The following is a 20,705-nucleotide window of genomic DNA, read 5'->3' on the forward strand; positions in this document are numbered from 1 at the left end:
CTCGACAATTTTTAGCTCATAGGTAAGTCATATTATAACCGGATTAACCGGAACTCTATTTTCAACTCCTGCTTATAATATTAGTTGTAAATTGTTTTAGTCGTATATTTTTCGTCAGTAGCTAAACTTGTGACATCTGTTAAGTAGCGGTACTGATAGTTCGACTACTTGACGTTAGATATCGACTACGAAATAACTCGCGTTTCGGCAGGCGTGTCTCACTCCGCGATTTTGTCGCTTTGCTACAGGTAGCTAAAAGTACATCCGTTCGGCCCCAATTTTGGGGAAAGCCATAAGCCGCGCGTGGCGCTGTCGCCACCTAGCGGCCATATCTGTGCTGATCGTAACAGACGCGTTTTGTTAGAGAGTCTTCTGTACTTAGTACTATTATTTATTCTGTGGTTTCGGTAAGAAAACTGATATATGGAGTTACCACTCTTTTTGTGAGAATTATTATTCTTTGGTATATGCATAGTATAGAATATTTGAATTTCTCGCCTTTTTCTACTGACAAAGTTGTTTGACCGGCTATAGGTATACATTGTTAAAGGCCAGTCAAGACAGGATGATCAACCCGACTGATTTGATCAGAAAAGAAATTGGCGGCAATCTCCAATTTTAAAGCCATAACAGACTACCGCACCGCATCGCGACCTTGGTGCACCGACCCATAAGTGAATGATCTCTACCTCGCTCTCACTTGCGCAGACTACCGCACCGCATCGCAACCTTGGTGCACCGCACCAATGAGTGAGAGCGAGAAACAGATATCTCTAAGCTTTAAGTTTCCATGTGGATAACCACGACAAGTTTTATGGCTGTATGGTAGCACTCTATAACTTAGATGCTATGAGGCTTGTATTAAAAAATACAGCTGTCACTGTCAATGTCAAATTTTAACACGATTTTCTGTTCTGTGTTCTGTCACCTTGTGAAGCTCCTGACGCCGACTGCTGATTTATGGTTTTTTTATATTTTCTATTTAATATGCCTGGCTATCAATAAAAATTAAATATATTATGCAGTTACTCGGATTATGTAAACAGATAATAAACTAAATAAATGCAACTGGTTGGTTGGTGTGGTGGACAGCGCGGAGTTCGACATCGGTAAATATTTCACGTAAAATGTTACCAAAACATTGTAGTCTGTGCGGAAAGAGAAGAGTCGTGGAATATAAGAGAACCTGGACTCTTCTCTTTCCGCACAGACTTATATTGACGCTCAAATCTAAATGTGTCGATTAGTGGAGGTCCATTCATTTTATTTTTCACTTATCTCCAATTTATAAATACATTGTTTGTTTCAGAAACTTACCATGGAGATAGAATTTATGAAACCGGTGCAACCTCACGTGTTCAAAGCATTGAAAGATTTAGACATAGAGAGTTTGACAAAATGTACAACTGATGAAATAAGACCCATAATACCATGCTTGGTTCGCATGGCCTTGATATCACCTTTAGACATCACTAAATACTGTGCAGAAGCAAAGAAGGATATTCTAACATTACTCTCTGGTATAGACCTTGTCAATTTCATAGTATCACTTTTATCTATTGAGTTCCATACATTAGAAGTTGATGTAAAGAAGGAACAACAAATGAGGTGAGGATCTTTGTTTGTTGCGGCATCAGATTGAAGGCCCAATGCACATATGCTTACAGTGGCGTAGCGTGAACTAGTCTAACCGTGGGCGAAATTGTATCTGCAAGGCCCTTTTCTTTCACTGTGCCCAAAGGGGCCTCGCGCGGCCCCTCTTGGGGCGCGAGGCTGTGGGCGACGGCCCACTTTGCCCACGCCTAGCTACGCCACTGTATGCTCAATTGCCATGTTAAATTATAGCTACAGTGAGTGTGTTATTATAACCTGTAATATTTGTATTCAACAACTTGGTGACCAATCAAGTTTAAATTTAGTATTGATGTTGCCAATGCCATAAGGCAGATCTAATGATTCAAATTTATTTAAGTATTTGTTAAAAACGTATTTATTGGATAATGATTTTAGAGCTATTAATTGTTTATCTTTCAGACAGAAAAATGGGTCACAATACACAGAATCTTTCCTTGTGCAAAATATTGTAAATGGCATTGCCAGTGACTTTGAGCAATCTGATTCACCAAGAAGAGTTCGACTGGTTCTTTCGGAGATACTTCAAATGCAAGCACAAATAATAGAGTACAACCAACACAAGAACACAAGTATTGAGTGTGCAATCAAACCATCTGAGCTATTTGACAATGATGTCTATTTGGAGGAGATCACTGATGTCATCTGCATAAGTCTTGCAGAACTACCAAATTTGCTTAATATTTGTGAAGTGGTAGAAGTTTTGCTGCATGTTAATAAAGGCCCAACCATAATATCATGGGTGGTTGCTAACATGCCTGACACATTGCAAGAAGGTATAATGTTCATTAAGTTTATTCCTTGAAATGCCTTAACAATAAAGTGTCATTCAATAGAACATGCTATGTAAACAAAAGTTACTAGTAAATTGACATTCAGTGTCAATTTTAGTATGGCGGTTTGTTTACATAGTTAGCAAGATCTATTGAATGACACTAGATCCCCATAGCCATAGTGGGCCTGTAACAAAACACTGGCAACACAGTTCCCTCAGTTCTGTTGAACTAGAACAGGGGTCTCCAAACTTTTTTACCTGGGGGTCATATTGCACCTCCACAAACTTTCACGCGGGCCACCATCGGTTTCTTTGCGCCGTAGGATCGGCTATCGTAAGGCGAAGGCCCACAGTTGACCACAGTGGGCTTCCGCCTTAGCTGTCCGAGGGCCGGTTTAAAAACGACTTGCGGGCTGGGATTTGGAGACCCCTGAACTAGAAAATCAAGTTTTCAGCTATTCTTGTAGACACCAAGTAGGCATTAACTGAATCACAATAAAAGATTTATTTGCCTGCCTCTCTTTCATATGAATAAGAGTGAGACAGATAATTCAATATCCATGTTCGATGTTTGCTGTCGGCCCTCAGATTGTAAATGATAGTTAAGGCCTGAGGCCTAGTCTCTCTATAATTGTTGGAATTATTACTTTCAGTAATTTACAATAGTGCAAAAAATTACATTACATACATTAAATTACGTTCATTTTTGTAGTTGTTGAGTCCCTGGTGGCAAACACAGAAAGAAGTGACGAAGGTGGCATAAGGGCAAAAACCCTCAGCACACTTTGTGCAGTGTGCCCCTACATGGCGGCATCAGTGAGAGCTAAAGCTGCAGCAGCATCGCGTCTGCCAGCCCTTGTCATAAGCCTCACCCTTACACACCATGAAGATGACCTGGTAATGATAACTATAATATACAGTTCAATTATACATGGAAAATATTTCTTTGCCACATTGAGTGTTGTTGTAATCCACTGCTTTGCTATTCTCTTTACAGGTGTCATTTATGTCTGGATTACTACTTGGATCCGATCAAACTACGAGGGCCTGGTTTGCAACATTTTTACGTAACTCTCATAAACGAGGCAAAGGGGATGGCCACGCCGCACTCACCAAATTACGTCAAGAGCTATTAAATAGACTAAAAGAGGCTTCTGCTGGTGTTGATGCTTCTGCATTACTAAGACTATACTGTGCCCTTAGAGGAATAGCAGGGATCAAGTTTCAAGATGACGAAGTGGCAGGTCTCTTAAGGCTCGTCACTCAAAAGCCACCTCCTACCCCAGCTGGAGTTAGATTTGTCTCTTTGAGTCTATGTATGATCTTGGCTTGCCCTTCTCTAATGGGTATGTACTGCTTTGGCGTTGAATGTATTATGTAGGTACCTATGTTTTGTGTTGAATTTGTAACAATATCTAATAATGTTCATTCCACTTTTCAGCCGCAGTTGAACATGAAAAGAAAGCAATAGAGTGGGTCCAGTGGCTTGTCAAGGAAGAAGCGTATTTTGAAAGGTACTTGTTTTGCTCAATTGAAACAATCTACTAAACTGATAGATGGGTCTGAAGATTTTTCATCAGCAACATGAAAATAAATAACATTTAATTATATTGCAGCAATTCAGGTGTGACAGCTTCATTTGGAGAGATGCTGCTTCTGATAGCAATTCACTTCCATTCAGGGCAACTGGCAGCAGTGGGAGAGCTGGTGTGCGCCACGCTGGGCATGCGCGTGCCGGTGCGCCCAAATGGCCTGGCGCGCATCAAGCAGGCATTCACTCAGGAAATATTCACAGAACAGGTCTGCTCTACGTTTAGGATTATCTCATGGAGTCTTTTATGAATGCCTCATGGCACATGACATTAGGTCTGCCTTTTCAACGATAAGTTTTTCTTGTGTCACTTGTGTGCAATAAAAATTAGGTCACTAAAGAAAACAGCCTAGTAAATTTAAGGTGACACTGATCCGACAGAGTCACCAGCAATACCCAAAGTGTAAGTAAAGCCTGACCAGTTATATGATTTTGATTATTGTCAAGAGGGTGCTGTTTTCTCATGTATAAGGTGATAGTTCAGTTTAGTATGAAAACATTCGTTCCAGTGAAATCCGCAACATAGCGCGTGATCATACATTACTGGTCATGCTTTAGGTATCTTAATTTTCAAATAAACCATCAACATGTTAGGTATATTTTACCTCCGTTAATTCAGCATTCCAATTTCAAGTGCAGCAAGCCTTTGTGTAATTTATATATTTCTGTTTTCCAGGTTGTAACAGCGCACGCAGTGAAGGTGCCAGTTACCGTAAACCTTAATAGCAACATCGCCGGATACCTGCCCGTGCATTGCATTCATCAACTATTGAAATCGCGGGCATTTTCTAAGCATAAAGTACCTATTAAAAACTGGATTTATAGACAGATCTGCAATTGCACAGCTCCTTTACATCCTGTCATGCCCGCCCTAGTTGAAGTGTATGTTAATTCTATATTAGTAATAAACAATAAGGGCACCAATGAGTACGTAAACAAACCTATAACCGAGGAGGAAATCCGGAGAGTATTCAGAAACTCCATATTCGGTGCAAATTTTGACGTACAAAAAAAAGTTTTTCACGTAATGGAAGTGGACAACGGAGAATCATCAGCAGAATTTAATTTGGAAAAGCCGACGTTAGCCTCCCAGTTGCTACTGATTTACTATCTGCTGCTTTATGAAGACGTGAGGCTATCAAATGGCGCGACACTTCAGGCCAATGGCAGAAAAGTAAAGAGTTATTCTGCCGCTTTCCTGTCGGAGTTGCCTATAAAATATTTGTTGCACCAAGCACAGAAAGATCAAATGAGTTACGGTGGGCTCTTTAGCCCCCTGCTTAGGTTACTGGCGACGCACTTCCCTCAGTTGTCATTGGTCGACGACTGGATGGACGATCAAGTTTTCGGCGATTCTTGTAGACACCAAGTAGATGTAAATTTAACTGAATCCTCGATAAACGAGGCATTCCAAAATATTGAAGAAAATCCATACAAAACTGGGAAGGTTCTAAAAGCAATGTTAAATAAAAACCCAATTGACATATGGCCGTTTGCCGAAATGTTTGTCCGTTACTTTAAAAGCGTACTTGGAGATAAAGTACCACGTCACATTCAGGAATTATATCGAGAGGTATGGTTACGTTTGAACACTGTGCTACCAAGATGTCTCTGGATTATGACTATAAATGCACTACTTGATATTAGTAGCATTAAAAGCGTTACGATCACACAAGAAAATGTATTGGTAGATCCATTACAGGTATTACGTTGTGACATAAGGGTTTTCAGATGCGGGCCTATTTTGAAAATCATACTCAGAATATTAGAAGCGAGTTTAGCTGCTTCCAGGAGTCAACTTAGCAGACACTTGTTAGACAAACCTTTGGTGGAAAAGAGTGGTCAGCTCACGTCAGAAGCCGAAAGGGAGGAGTTGAAAAATGCATTAGTTGCCGCTCAAGAGAGTGCTGCTCTTCAAATACTACTAGAAGCCTGTCTCGAAACAGAAGAAGACCAATCGACGCCAGAATTGATGTGGTCATTGCGTGAAGTTAGGAGTATTATTTGTTCTTTCCTGCACCAAGTCTTTATTTCGGAACCATCACTTGCTAAGCTTGTTCATTTCCAAGGATATCCCAGAGAACTGTTGCCGGTTACAGTGCAGGGTATACCTTCTATGCATATTTGTTTGGATTTTATTCCAGAACTGCTTAGCCAAGCTTCACTTGAAAAGCAAATATTTGCTGTCGACTTAGTGTCCCATTTGTCCATTCAATATGCGCTACCCAAAGCTATGTCCATAGCACGACTGTGTATCAACACCTTATCAACACTATTGTCCGTGCTGCCGAGCGACCTGCGGCTAGAACTCTTCCAACCAGTCCTGAAATCCCTAGTAAGGATATGTACTGCATTCCCCTCGCTTTTGGAAGATATCACATCATTGTTGCTGCAGCTTGGACGGATATGCGAATCCCAGGCTTCCCTTGGTCACTGCTGGAATGACACCCACATACTTGGGGATGGCGCCTACGTCGCATCCGAAACGCAACCTAAAAGCAAAGTTCTAGTAGCCGAAGTTCTTTGCAGAGATATTAAAGTAACCATGTCCGATATAGTTCAAGCGGCCCTTTTAAATGATAAGATGTACTAAATAAGATAACTCATAAAATAAAATATAAGCACTGAATGATATTTTTGTTTAATTTTAACTCAGTACATAATAAATAAGTTACTAGTTGGTTCCACTGGGTTTTGTGTTTCGAGTTGTCTATACACAAATGCGCATTGATTTCTAGCTGCATGGTTTCCAATAGAATTATACAGCTGAGCCTGAAAAACAATTAATCACATACAAAAAGTGCTAATACATTACGCGACCAAGGTCAAAGTATAGGTACCTATAGCTTTACCATGGATCCCAAACTCAAGTTGCTGTGTCATGCATTGCATTTCAACTGAATGGAACTAGAATTCCATGTCTCATAGTAAGTCATTAAGTCACAGAGTAAATAAATACTTATTGAGGAAAGCTGGTTAGGCTTACATACCTGTAAATACCATGTCTGCAACAGACGAGCTTGGGCACCCACTTTAGTAAAATTCTTTTTAACAGATTCTAGTGTTACGCAGCATGATTGTATCACTTGGAGGCGCGCCTCGCCGCTCGTAGGGGCAGTAGCTATGCGGCACTTCGTGTATAAAAGTAGTGCTGAAAATCAAAATAACTAATTAGGAAATAGCGCCATTTAACTTGGGCTCAACACATTGGGGATTTAAATCGCGTTACTTCCCAAGTGGAAGGTGACGGACGCGACAAGTGAACATATTCGAAATATTCGCTAGTTGCATGCACCAAGTGATACTGACCTCTAGCCATATCGTATGCACTCCCATGAGCCATTATAGAAGGTAGTACTTTTCGTACTAAAATAAGTGCGTTTTTGGCGCATCCCATATTCAGTTGTACGTTTGCTATGTGCATTTCAGCTGTAGCGGCTAAATAATGCAAATGATATTTCTTTGCCAAGGACAATGCTTCATTCAGCAACATAATATTTGTCGACTGCATGCTACTGAATGTGTGTTGTACTTGAGACATCAGTATCATAGCTTTTAGCCTCAAAGACATGTAATGAAGGCTGTCATCCTCAGTCTTGCAGTAGTCTAATATGTCGTGAATGGATTCCAACGCTTCTGTTGCGTCTCCTTTTAGGTAAAACATCTCGGCTTTCAATAACTGGCTCTGCCATCTGTCATAGGATGCTAGTTGCTTTATATTTTGTTCCGCTTCCTCCCATTTACCTGGAAAACCAGTGCAAATTCGTAAGACATTTGTTAATTTTGCTGCTGGGGACGGGAATCGGGATTGGGTTCGTAGTGTTCAATGTATATTGCTTCTTGCTTCATCCTTCGTTTAAAGAGCATCTTCACGGCTAACTTGAAATCTTGATAAAGCAAACATAATGGTTATAAAACCAATCACAAACATGCAGTAAAATGAAATCAGGCAATATTTTTTGTCACATTGAACATGGTGGTGTTAAAGGATTTAAAGAAAAAAAAAACAGATTGCATGACACTAAACGAATTTTCTACTTTCGAATTATATGAAACCGAACTCCGTCTGAACACTAATAAATTACGTGTATAAGAATGTTAGATGTGATTAATGCGCGCGGTACTGCGGATTCCAACGGCCAGGATTAGCGTTTAGGGGGGAGGGGAAGGGGGCTTGAGCCCCTTAGACCTCCCCCATCCATCCTTTGCCAACCAACCATCAATGGTTTTGTTAAAATTGTATAGTTAGAAAAGATTACCTGTAGTTTACTTGAGTTCTACTCTTACTAGAGTCTGTGCGGAAAGAGAAGAGTCGTGGCAGAAACGGGAACTAATATTTTCAATTTTATATGGCAATCAAACCTTTGACACCTGTCTTGTAAAAAGGAAACAAACTTTTGTCATTGTATATTTTTATTAACAAAAACCGCAAGATTTATGTATCAAATATTTTCAAAACACGATAAAACCGTACATAAAACCACAAAAAAAATTATATTTAACATTGTTCGGTTTTGTCAGCGGGAGAAAACGGCTAAAAGTCGCGGAACGTGTTTCCGCTATTCACGGGTATTGATGTTGTATTTAATATTAAATAATTACCTATTTAATAAGCCCCCTAAGTAACTTGTCCCCGGTACATAATCCGTAAGTATATTCATTCAAAATATATTCATTTTCATAAATATGCAGGTCATTCATGATCTTTAAAATAATAGACAAATAGTTTTGATACTTGCCATTTTATGCATATTTACATGTATTTTTTTTTTCAGGATTAAGTAAAAGTACCTACGTTATCTCGAATAAGTGACATTAAAGGGAAGTTGATATGCAAGAATTTGTAATCTACGTGCCGGATTCAAGCACATCCAATTCAGATGAAGATAGTTCTGAGTGTCCCTGGTTGTTCAGAAGCTAGCTCAAACATAAGTGACATTGAATATTTTAATTCAGACTTCGATTACAAGGAATAAAACCTTTTTCTAATAAAATATTTCTTTATTTGTAAGTTCGTTTACTATTAGGTTCTGTTAGTTACGAAATAATATTACATATTTAGCAGTGACTTTTCGGCGAAGTAAAATAAAGATGAGAGAACGACGATGGACGATGATTCGTGAGTAGTGATGTGCCGCCGAGAAATTACGCACTTACCGTAATTCTCATTAGTGAAAATTACCGTAAATTACCGAGAATTTACGGTAACTTACCCATGTAGTATATTAATTTAGGATTGAATTTTGCATACAAGTTTTGTGGTTTTAAAGTACTTAAATGTTTTTTACATTATTATTATTCTGTTATTATTATTTTTATGTTATCTGTTATCTGACACGTGGTTGATTGGTATAATAATTTCTAGTCTTATTTCTCCTTATATTAGTCCCAGCTCTATCTGGGCTTCTGTGTACGGCGGCGGAGCCAAACCGCTTTATTCTGGGTTACCAATGTTACCATAGGGTTTAGGTTCTGGGCTTTCATCTCCCTCTTGATATTGAACTACCATGTGCTGGGAGGTCTTCGTCTTCCCAGGAATGTTGTGAGGATATTGTATTGTAGCACGGGCAGATTTCCGTAACTCGACGACGGGCGCCTTTTTTTCATGACGGGGGGTGGGGGCTACCAGCCAACCCAACCCCTCAAGAGGAAGGGTCACCCTTCCTCCTGCTGGATCCGGAAACAGCGACTTCGTGAGTCTTTTATTGATACCAGGCATGGCCTTTCGGCCTCCAGCCTGGTTTAGCCAGTGTGTTGTTTCTTTGTACGTTCTAGCAGCAGTGAGCGTACCTTGCTAAAGTGGATCGGGAGAATCGTTTCCGGGCCAATCGCTTCCGCACCTGATGCGTTTTGATATAAATATATGGCTCAGGGCGATTAAGAGTGCTCTACTGTCGGATAGCATGTGGATGGAGGATCCTACTACCCTCCTTGCAGTGATGGCAGCCGCCGTATTGATGATGCCCATGCACTCAGCTTGGAATATGAGTTATGGGCTCCTAGCGGAGTGGTAATGGACTCGTTCAGGTCTTCTGAGAAGGTTCCAGAGCCCGACTCACTGTCTGTTTTGGACCCATCAGTGAAGATTTTCAGTTCACGGGTATTAAGTCCTCCGTGATTGTAGTCCTCGTATAATTGTATTTTGTACCTTTTGTCAAAGATAGTTTGTTTATGAATCCGATCCGTGCCTGGTCTGAGCATTGGAAAGTCATCGTAAACCTTTTCCAGACATATTGTGTACCGAGCTCCGAGGTTAGACCATATGTTGAGGTCGTTGAGGTGTGGCAACCTTAACCGCTGAGGGGGATGGCCTCTTGCTGTATGTGTAGGTAAAGCGATGGAAGGTTTAGTATGCCCTAAAGGGCATGAATGGCTGCAGACTGTGTGGACTTCGTGTTTTGTAGGGATGTTTAAGAGATTTAACTGGCAAACTGTCAAACGTTTCATGTGGCCGGACCGGACCATCCTATGCCTTCTTTTAGTTTGTCATAAATAAAGGACCACTCTGAAAGATCCTCTCACGTGCTCATTGCGCTATCGAGACAAGTAACAGGACATAGAAAAGTCGAGCGCTATAAATGCAGGATCTTGAGGGCCATCAGGAACTATTTTAATCCGTTAGTACCCACACAGTACAAAAATGCACTTTCCACGTGTTTTTTACTGCGGTAACTGGCTACATTGCAAACCCAGCTGATAAGCGTTTACCTGTTTACAATATAACAGCCTACTTAACTTAAAATAAACACGCGACGTAATAAAATTGTATCTTAAAACACACTTGTTGTAATGGCCGTCATTACAAATCAAACTTTACCTTACACATCAATGCTTGCTTACATATGATATTGAAATATAATATCTGGGAGACCGAGCAGCTTTGCTCGGAAAACATATAAAAGCTCAAAAATCAGCGTTTTCCCAGAAATAAGATCTAGTTAGATCGATTTTTCGCCCCTCTATCGCCCCCATATAGCAAATTTCATCGAATTCGGTAGAGCCGTTTCCGAGATCCCCGAAATATATATAAATAAATATATAAGAATTGCTCGTTTATAGGTATAAGATATGTTTTTTTTTAGATTACACAATATTTTAAATTAGGTATTTAAAATCACTGTCATAACTATGAGATGAATTTTATTCATTTAAGCTAAAATAATAAAGAACTCACTTTATTTTTCGTTAGGCAAGTTTGATTCAACCTACTTTCAATAAAAACACTTAAATCGCACATCAAATGAAACTTATTAAACATTAGTAAAATAATTTAATATTATTGTGTATTTAATCTCTAACATCTAATTACATACATAATTGAATTCATTGATAAAAGTTAAAATTTCTCTTAGAAAAATTACCCGAGAACATTCGCGGGGAAGATTGCCCATAATTTACGGCGGTAATTTACGGTAATTTTGGTAATAAACTAGTTCCTCTTGCCAGATTATTTTGAAAATTTCTATACAGATTGTATTACCTAAATAAGAATCAATACTGTAAAAAAAAGTTTAAAAAAATTTAAACTTAGACCACTTTCTCGATAATTACCCGTACGGAGAACGTTACCGCGAAAGTTACCCGACGATTCTCTCTGTTCTCGTAATTTACGGTAACGGCACATCACTATTCGTGAGATGTCAGATGAGAGAACCAGACATATCCCAATAAGGCCTACCCAGGGTTGGGCAGTATTTCAATTACATGTATTTGAAATACGTATTTGAAATACAAATTAGTATTTTGTATTTGTATTTCAAATACTACCTCAAAAGTATTTTGTATTTGGTATTTCAAATACTGCATTCACATGTATTTAGTATTTTGTATTTCAAATACTTCAAGCTTCAAAATACATTTCTATAAATACATTTTATTAAATTCTATAATCCTAAAATGTCTAATCTCTCACACAAGCTATGAGCCGACCGCGAACCTCCGATCCAGCCGAGATACAATTTTCATTGGCTGGATACTGGATCTATATTAGGTCAACTTCTGCGTGGAACTTTTCGTTTAAATCTAGGGGATAGGGTCATTGCAGTAGTTTCCGTCCATGCACTAGTTTTCGACGACTTGACGGATTATCAAATATATATTTCATTTTTAATTTACTACTTTTTGCGAAATCTTCATCTTCCTCGCGTTGTCCCGGCATTTTGCCACGGCTCATTGCCACGGCTCATGGGAGCCTGGGGTCCGCTTGGAAACTAATCCCAGTAATTGGCGTTGGCACTAGTTTTTACGATAGCGACTGCCATCTGACCTTCCAACCCAGAGGGTAAACTAGGGCCGTAATTGGAATTAGTCCGGTTTCCTCACGATGTTTTCCTTCACCGAAAAGCGACTGGTAAATATCAAATGATATTTCGTACATAGTTCCGAAAAACTCGTTGGTTCGAGCCGGGGTTCGAACTCGCGACCTCCGGATTGCAAGTCGCACGCTCTTACCGCTAGGCCACCAGCGCTTCCTTTTTGCGAAATATCATTGTTATATGTTTACGTATGAAGGTGCACAGCTTTATAATAAATTACCGTCTGATCTGAGAGGGGCAGGCTCATTAAATGAGTTTAAAGCTAAATTATCGCAGTACATTTTAAACCACTACCCACCTTAAAAAAAATAGTTGCGTGAGCGTGTACCTCTCGTCTCGAGCGACTTTGTATGCTACCGTAGATATAATTACTTTTACTTTATAACTCTGTTCTCGTGTAAGTGACTTGTATGTCTTTTATGAGAATAAATATCTTTAAACCTAAACCTATATGTAGACAGATATATTGCTTAGACGCCTTAGACATAAGGATTGAAATCTGTCCAAATTATATATTCAAATTTATATATTCAAATTTCGTCAAGTGGACTTAAACTAGAGCTGGACGAAAACTAGCGCAATAACCCTATAAGTTTATATGAAAGGATATTCGTTAACGTTAAAACTAAATGCTAAACAAAAAAATAAATAAAGGTATATTTTGTAATTGAAATACATTATTTTAAACACTGTAATTTGTATTTTGTATTTCAAATACCCGTCACCAAAGTAGTTTGTATTTTGTATTTCAAATACTTTTAAAAATGTAATTTGTATTTCAAATACGTGGAAGCCAGTATTTTGCCCAACCCTGGGCCTACCTACTTATGCACTATTTTTATATCCCAGATAGTAAAATGACAGTTCTATTGCGCAATTTCTACCCGATCTACCCGGTTTTGTATTAAAATTACTGTTGGACTGTAAGTACATAAATGAGACTCTATCTTGTTTGGTACTAAAATGACACTTGTATTGGGCAGATTCTTAACTATAAGTTTAGTTAGTTTTAGCAGGTTTGTCAATCGCACTGTCACTTTTTATTATCTGAGACAAAAACAAGAGTGTGTTTTAAAAAGAAAACTAGTGCCTACGCTAAATCAGAGGATTGAGTTAACGAGCCGACACCACCACCAGGCTCCGTTTAGTAAGCCGCGGCAAAAAACCGGAACAAAAGGTATTCAAGTATCATGACCTCTAGTGTTGTACTATAATCACGTGACCAGTGTTGTCAGCATAGCAAAAACCATAAAATAGCACTGGCGCGCCCTCAAATCCCACGACTCTTCTCTTTCCGCACAGACTCTACCAACTTTTATCTTGAGGCAACTACTTATTCTGCCGGGCGATGCCAGAAGACCGCCAGGGGCACATCCCTAACCCGAAGGCCACGAAGAGCGCGACGTTGATGCCGACCGCCATACATATGTTTTAACCAGTGTAACCGTGGCCGAGGTGTAGGTAGGTGTTTCACGATTACATCGATTCCCCGGCCTCATTTTACTTGCTGGCCGCTACTAGTATCGGGACGATTCCCACGGAACGCGTGCAGAGCCCCGTTTATCAAAAGCTTGTAACTTGTAATACAAGTGGAAGTCCCTTTTTGACAGCTTTTGTTAGAAAGCGACTTCCACTTGTATTACAAGTTACAAGCTTTTGATAAACAGGGCACAGGTCGTGTAGCGCTTTGCTTCCTCTTTCCTTATGCGCACTGCCAAGGAATGGAATTCCTTGCCGGCGTCTATATTTCCGAGCTCATATAACCCGGCAACCTTCAAATCAAGGGTGAACAGGCACCTTCTGGGCAGACTCGCTCCATCGTAGGCCACGTCTTCGCCCCGGCTAGTCTGTGGCCATGAGTAAGCCCATTTTTAATAAAAAAAATAAAAAAAAGTGTTACCTGCCAGCAGCGCCGCTCGGGCCTGCTCCCGGGCGGCGACGAGCCGGGCGGGCGGCGCGCGCGCGGCGGCGGCCAGCGCGCGCGCCAGCGCCGCGTCCCCGCGCCACGCCGCCGCGCACTGCGCGCCCGCGCCCGCCGTCGCCAGCGCCATCGTGTTGTGCCACACGCTGCCGACGCCGATGTTGCATTCTGTCAACAACTTAACAGTTACTAATTATTATTATTATTATATTATATTGTTTAATACACTAGCAGCTGATAGCTGATGCGTGTATATCACTGCACTTGTTTTTTTTTAATGATTAATGTTCATTTTTTTGTTGTTTTAAGTGTTTGTCAAGTCTGTTTTTAAAACTGTTCACTGAAGGAGCACATATCACTGTTTCTGGTAACTTATTCCACTCACGTAATTGTTACATATCATATCAAATAGAGTGACGGCCAAGCCGAAGCTGCTAAATATATCGGTACCTACCTACATATCATTATTGTTATGGTAACAAAAGGTGTGTTACGATATATTTGATGGCTACATTGGCCGTCACAATCTAGGTAAGTATTGGATACTGATTACTGTACCACTCCCATGTATTATGATTACGAAAAACATAGATATACCTACTACATTCTACTACTACTACAATAGCAGTTGTCTCAGGAGAAAAAAAAATGTAAGTATTCAAGTTGAGTGTGGTCTTCCCGTTGACAAAGAGTGACCTTCAGCGCAGCTATGTGAAGGTTGATGAGGTCACCTTTGGCTAGAATCTAGTTTTCAGGCCATCTCCGTATTCCCGTAGAGACCACAGGCCGTGCCGTTAACTCAGCCATGGTCAGGCCATTAGAGGTGATGGAGTGGCCTTTAGTCAGTATCTTACTTGTGTTCAGGTTGAGTAAAAGCTGGCACGCCACGGAAGCCATTTCTGTCTTCCCGTAAAGAGACCACAGCGCTGCTGTGTTGGCTAAGCCCGCCATGGTCAAGTCTGTCATGGCGTGGAGGTAGTTGATGGAGTCGCCTTTGGTCAGAATCTGTGAGTTAAATAGTCGTTATCATAACAGGTTCCTCTACCTATCTACTTGTTCTAGTTGTTACATTTTAATGCCCGACTATAAGATCAAACTACGCCTATGATGCACCATTCAATGCGTTTTTTAGTTTCTTGGCTATAGGTGGACAAGAAAATACTTGTACAGCGTCTAATAATCTATATATTATAACATTGTGTACCTCATAATTTTTAGTTATTTACTCGTATGATGTTTGCATTGGACTTTTTAATCGCAGCCAAAATTAAAATTGAAAGTATGACAAGGACAACAATCAATAATAGCGCTTTCTGTGCTGCTCTTATCGAATTTTCCATAGGGCTATCCTGTTCGGATTCGGTACTCCTTCTCATCCAATGATTTATAACTCAAGATAGGTTATAGGCGTTCCAAAATTGAAGCGCTTAACTTGTGACAAATTGGACAAGTTTCCTTTAGACGCGGCTGGACAAGCGAGAAATGTGCACGTGCTAACGAGCTCCCGCACACCGAAAGAGAAAGAGACGACCTTATGTTTAACAACGAGTGTGACAAAGATGGATGTAATGAGAAAACTAATCAAAAATAACAGATTTCTTCGTAGGCACAGAAATAAATTTGGAAGTATTTTTTGTGCTCCTCAAGTATGAGTATAACCTATCTATGGTTATATAATATCATTGTTCTCATCTCTATCGGCCGGCTGGCCGATCTAGTCGTAGCCCATCGAGCGGGCGCTCGTGACCTCGCCGCCCTTGCCCTTGTGGCATGGCGTGATGGAGTGAGTACCGCGCAGTACCTGGAACACCTCGGCGGGGCGCACGCTGTTGACGGCGGTGTGCTGCGCCATGAGCTGCGCGGCGGCGGCGGCGGGGCGCGGCGCGCGCGGCACCCGCGCCAGCAGCGCGGCCCGGCGCGCGCGCCCGCCCGCCAGCGCGCCCCACGCGGCCGCGTGCGCCAGGCACGACCCGTCCGCCGCCTCCTGCGCCGTGGCCAGCGCCTCGCGCACGCTCTCCATCGCCAGCGAGCTGCGCCAGAGGACATGGGTTATATCAGAGCGCCTACCGCGAACCACGTTCGACGTGTTGCCTCTCTGTCGCACTTGTGAATTCGTACGTAAGTGTGACAGGGAGGTAACACGTCGAACGTGGTTCGCGGTAGGCCCTCAGCTGTCCCGCCTGTCCCCGTGCATCGGTGGGAACGGGAGAGGAGGGAATAACCTAACCTCGTGTCAAACATTACGAAAAATTGGACACCTCGCTGTCATAAAAAAAAACGAACTCTATTATTAATAATAATTTCCTTACAGTTGCTCCTTTGAATAATGAATGAAAGACGAGGGGACAGACCTACATATAGGTACACCTACACCAAATTTTTAATTTAACTATACCTGTGTATATAAATAAATTAAATACCTACAAACATAAGTATCGAAAACCACATCTTAGAATTTTGCTTCTACATACAATATTGACGATAAAAGTGGTCAAATTTACCGGTAAACGTTTTTGTTTCACGATATAAAGAACGTGCATGAAATGTAGGGGGCTGCACATGAGCCCCCTGTTTATTGGCGCAAAGTGTAAATGTCAAGTTTAAGCTTCCAATATAGCCCACAAGATAGTAGAACCTACAACGCACAAGAAAATGTAGATGGCAGCACTTGCTTTACCGTGAAGTGTTAATGTACAGTTTATGTTTTCGATTGAAGCTATAAGATGGCAGACCCTCCAACGCGCACGGCCCCTATATTAGGCCATCACTATTATTTGATGCTGACTGTACGCAGCACAGGGTTTCAACTGGAGATTTATTCTGAACTTACTTGTGACCAAACTTCGTATGCATCGCAGCCCTATTAAGAGCTGCGTAACGGAAACTCTTGTTTCTGTCGTTACACGCGCTGCTGTTGCCTGTGACGCAAAATACCGCGCGATCGAAGCAATTGTAGAGGGAGTCTTGCGCGCCGCAAAACTCTTTCATTCGTATGCAGTTTAGGAAACTGAGGAAATGCTGAAATGTAGACGCATGTTTTTTATGGACGAAGTTATATACGCGGAGTGTGCTTCAGGACCAAAAAATAAACTACAGACTTGCATGCCTTTTGACACGGGAGTAATTTTCATTATGGATTTTTTGAAGCCAATTAACACCAATATTTCTTTCATGTGTGTCTTTTACTGTATTTTTTGTAGTTCTAAGGCAAGGTATGTTTTAAAATGGAAGAAAAAACTCGGAGTAAACTAAAAGGAACATTGGTATTGAACTTGTGGACCATAGCTGCAGTAGTAGACTACAGTTGGGAGGTTTTACGGTACTTACAATGTCTGAATATTCCGGGATATCATTCATGATTCTGTTGATTGTCTTCTGCAGCTGGCGCGGCGGTAGAGCCTTATCCTCATTCACCTGCAATAGATTGGCTTGTTGAGCTGTAAACAGCTCGGCTTGCTTTCGAGACCATTGACATTCCTCAAAGCTGCTGTAACCAACAAATAAACATTTCCTTGAAATTATTCGTAAATTCGTGTAAACGGCGCTTAATATTTTGTACTCCTATAATTATCGTAGGTAGATTCACAAAATACAAACAGGTTGCGTTTGTGTCACAAGAGCTGGCGCGGATTTTATATTTATAACAATGGTGACTGCTCAACAAATCTCGCGTCAGCTCTTACGAATCGACCTTTACAATTGGGAATGACACCTGTAGGGTGTTTTTTTCAACCTTAAGCCATATTTTATAAGGTGAATATAGGTCAGTACAGGGCCACCTATTTCAGCCATCAAACTAGGGGGCAAGACTTTTTCTTACACTTAAAGAAACTAGAAATGAAAATGAACATTCTGAAACATGTTTCGGCAATAATATGATACTAACTTGTCTCTGTCTATAATATTCATCCTAAAAGATAGCTCAGACGATTTTAGATCCTCTGGAAATGCTTGCGACGTCGAAGCCACTTGGGGTTCCACATTATTTAGTTTCTGAAATCAAATGGGTAGTTTTTAACGTTTTTGAGATGTACTTAACTAAAAAATATTAAAACGGGTCACCCATGTTTTTTAAGTCGAAAATCGCTCGACATGTGGTTTTTTGAGATGCTGGCGAATATTACATGTCAAACAAAAAGTAGCAAAAATTATCTGGGATACTGTAGGTATATACAGGTTGTTTTAACCGCCTGCTGCCTGGTTTCGTTATTTTGTTTACAGTGATTTGAATGAAACACCCTTTAAACAAAATTATGATTAACATTGTATCATGTAAAAATTTGTCCCATACCTCTTTACTTAACGACCTCATCATCAACCCTGGCCTGCCTCTCTGGTAATAAAGGCAAAATGACTTGTATAAGGATACAACTTGCACAAACGTAAGCTTGTCCAGGTGAAGCATTATTCTTCTTAGATAAAATCCTGAAAATTAAATCACTATAAGCTGTTGGAAATTAATGGATTCACAATGACTGTTATAGCAAATTTCATTTGAATTAGATAACAACAGAACAAAAATTGATAAAATTGTATCTCAATATACTTACTCTTATAAAGTCAACAGTAGTAGAAATGTGGGCACAGCTTTAAATAATGTATACAGACCTTTCTAAACAGATATATCAACACATCAAAGCAGTATGTTCAGATATTATTTACAGAATGGATAAAGTCATATGTAACATACCTAATACACTGCACCTACTAACAACACATGTATTTATCTCAGTCTGTTCTATCATGAGTTTGTCAACAGCCGAGGTGACACAATCCATCAGGGCACTGATGCCATTCACATAGATGTTCTGTAGGCGCACACAAAAGTTCTGCAAGTGTACACTTAACAGATTATAGCGACCGTCAGTGAGTAGTGCTTCCAATTCTTTAAACTCCATGTCTGGACACTAAAAATAACCATATATTAAAATTTGTAAATTGAAAATTTATTTAAAAAAATCTCTGTGTATATATTTTAAAAAAGATAGAAATAAGCAGTACTATTTTTTGTTTTCAATACTGAAAGCATGTATACTGCATCTTTATATTAATAGCAACTTATTGAGAACATAAAATCTGGACTCTGTCTGAGAATGACATTACTAACCTAACCGAAAAGAAATGTTAAACTAACCTGAATGAGTTTGAGTGCTAATAAACAGAAATCTTTCCTGTACTTTGGAGCCATAGTGCAGTCAATCATTTCTTTAGCTGAAATATTTAATAATAATAATTGCTGGAAAGTTGTTCCAAGCATTTATAAAATATAAATAATAGGAAAACGATAAATGTCATATTTATCTGTAATACATGATGGAAAAAAAATGTTACAGTGGCAGGTCCCATACAAATAGTCAAATACCCTTTGAAAGAGGCTGTAAGAGAAATTACAGGAAAAGTATCAGCAACTTAAATATTCAACAAGTAACAGGAGCAGAACAGAACAGGAACAGAAGTACTTAGATCATAATGTGCAATACTGCAACTATAATAGGTACCAGTGTTGGCCGAAAGTTAATGCGAATTGAAAATGTTCGCCATTAACCATTATAAATTGAACCTTAAACCGTATCGGACGATTATAGTTTACGATTCAATTTATAATGGTTAATGGCCAGCATTTTCAATTTGCATTAACTTTCGGCCAACACTGATAGGTACTGATCAAGATAGCGATGTGACGAGTCCACTTTTTTTCAATTCGAATCATTCGAATTGATTCGGCCGCTGATTCGAATTCAAAATCGAGTTGACTCGACTCGACGATTCGCGTGGTTCGCGACAAGGTCACAGGCACAGGCGCGGAGCGAGTTGAGACGGCGAGTTACGCGGCAGTTGTTGTAAAAAGAACCTTCAGGGCACGGAATTAAGGTTTATTTTTGAATGGCCATACTAGCAGTGAATTCGAGTTGGGATACTTGGAATGGCGAATCAAGCGGCAGTTGTTGTAAAATGAACCTTCGGGTCATGGAATTAAGGTTTATTTTTGAATGGTCATAGTACCAATTCGAGTTGAGACGGCGAATCGAGCGGCAGTTGTTGTAAAAAGAGCCTTCGGGCTACAGTATTAAGGTTTATTTTTAAATGGCCTTAGTAGCAGTGTGATAGCGTTGACTCGGCTCGGCGAGTTGTTCGCCGAGTTAGCTAGTGGTCGAGTTGATTCGAATTGCCCATAGTCTTGATTCGAATTAACTCATCTGTAGGCTGATTCGAATTATTCGAAACAGATAACTCGACTCGCCCATCGCTAGATCAAGACCTCTGTCTTGGATCTCAAGTTAAAGGTTACAAAGACAACTCACCTTCTATCTTCAACAATCCATATTCTCTGATAAAAGCGACAACTGCTATTTTATGTGGTGTAATGTTTTCAACGTTGCCTTTAACATTAATAAATTTCATTACGTCTAAATTCTCGCTGCCGCTCTCCATGACTAAAACACCGTATCACTTATTACACTGTTACTTTTT

General features: G+C 40.2%; 2 protein-coding genes across 4 annotated transcripts; one reads left to right on the forward strand and one right to left on the reverse strand.

Moving 5' to 3' along the window:
- The first annotated feature begins 966 nt into the window (after nt 1–966).
- Nucleotides 967–6,627, forward strand: LOC134648047 (integrator complex subunit 2). 2 transcript variants are annotated; one of them, XM_063502482.1, is made up of 8 exons: nt 967–1,109; nt 1,310–1,608; nt 2,035–2,408; nt 3,120–3,304; nt 3,405–3,753; nt 3,849–3,921; nt 4,024–4,207; nt 4,675–6,627. In XM_063502482.1, the coding sequence occupies exons 2-8, from the start codon at nt 1,319–1,321 to the stop codon at nt 6,589–6,591; spliced, it is 3,372 nt and encodes a 1,123-aa protein (XP_063358552.1). In that variant the 5' UTR covers nt 967–1,109; nt 1,310–1,318; the 3' UTR covers nt 6,592–6,627. The 2 variants fall into 2 exon arrangements, with proteins under 2 accessions (XP_063358552.1, XP_063358551.1); XM_063502481.1 differs by lacking the exon at nt 967–1,109 and having other exon boundaries at nt 1,230–1,608.
- On the reverse strand, nt 6,624–20,705 carry LOC134648049 (anaphase-promoting complex subunit 5). 2 transcript variants are annotated; one of them, XM_063502486.1, is made up of 13 exons: nt 20,537–20,705; nt 19,369–19,445; nt 18,925–19,141; nt 18,526–18,659; nt 18,121–18,227; nt 17,562–17,718; nt 17,065–17,252; nt 16,036–16,264; nt 15,089–15,239; nt 14,214–14,402; nt 7,308–7,742; nt 6,989–7,149; nt 6,624–6,770 (listed from the first exon to the last, which is right to left on the reverse strand). In XM_063502486.1, the coding sequence occupies exons 1-13, from the start codon at nt 20,664–20,666 to the stop codon at nt 6,651–6,653; spliced, it is 2,295 nt and encodes a 764-aa protein (XP_063358556.1). In that variant the 5' UTR covers nt 20,667–20,705; the 3' UTR covers nt 6,624–6,650. The 2 variants fall into 2 exon arrangements, with proteins under 2 accessions (XP_063358556.1, XP_063358555.1); XM_063502485.1 differs by having other exon boundaries at nt 17,562–17,721.

This window comes from Cydia amplana, chromosome 5 (assembly GCF_948474715.1).
Source record: "Cydia amplana chromosome 5, ilCydAmpl1.1, whole genome shotgun sequence".
In the NCBI taxonomy this organism is placed as follows: Eukaryota; Metazoa; Arthropoda; class Insecta; order Lepidoptera; family Tortricidae; genus Cydia; species Cydia amplana.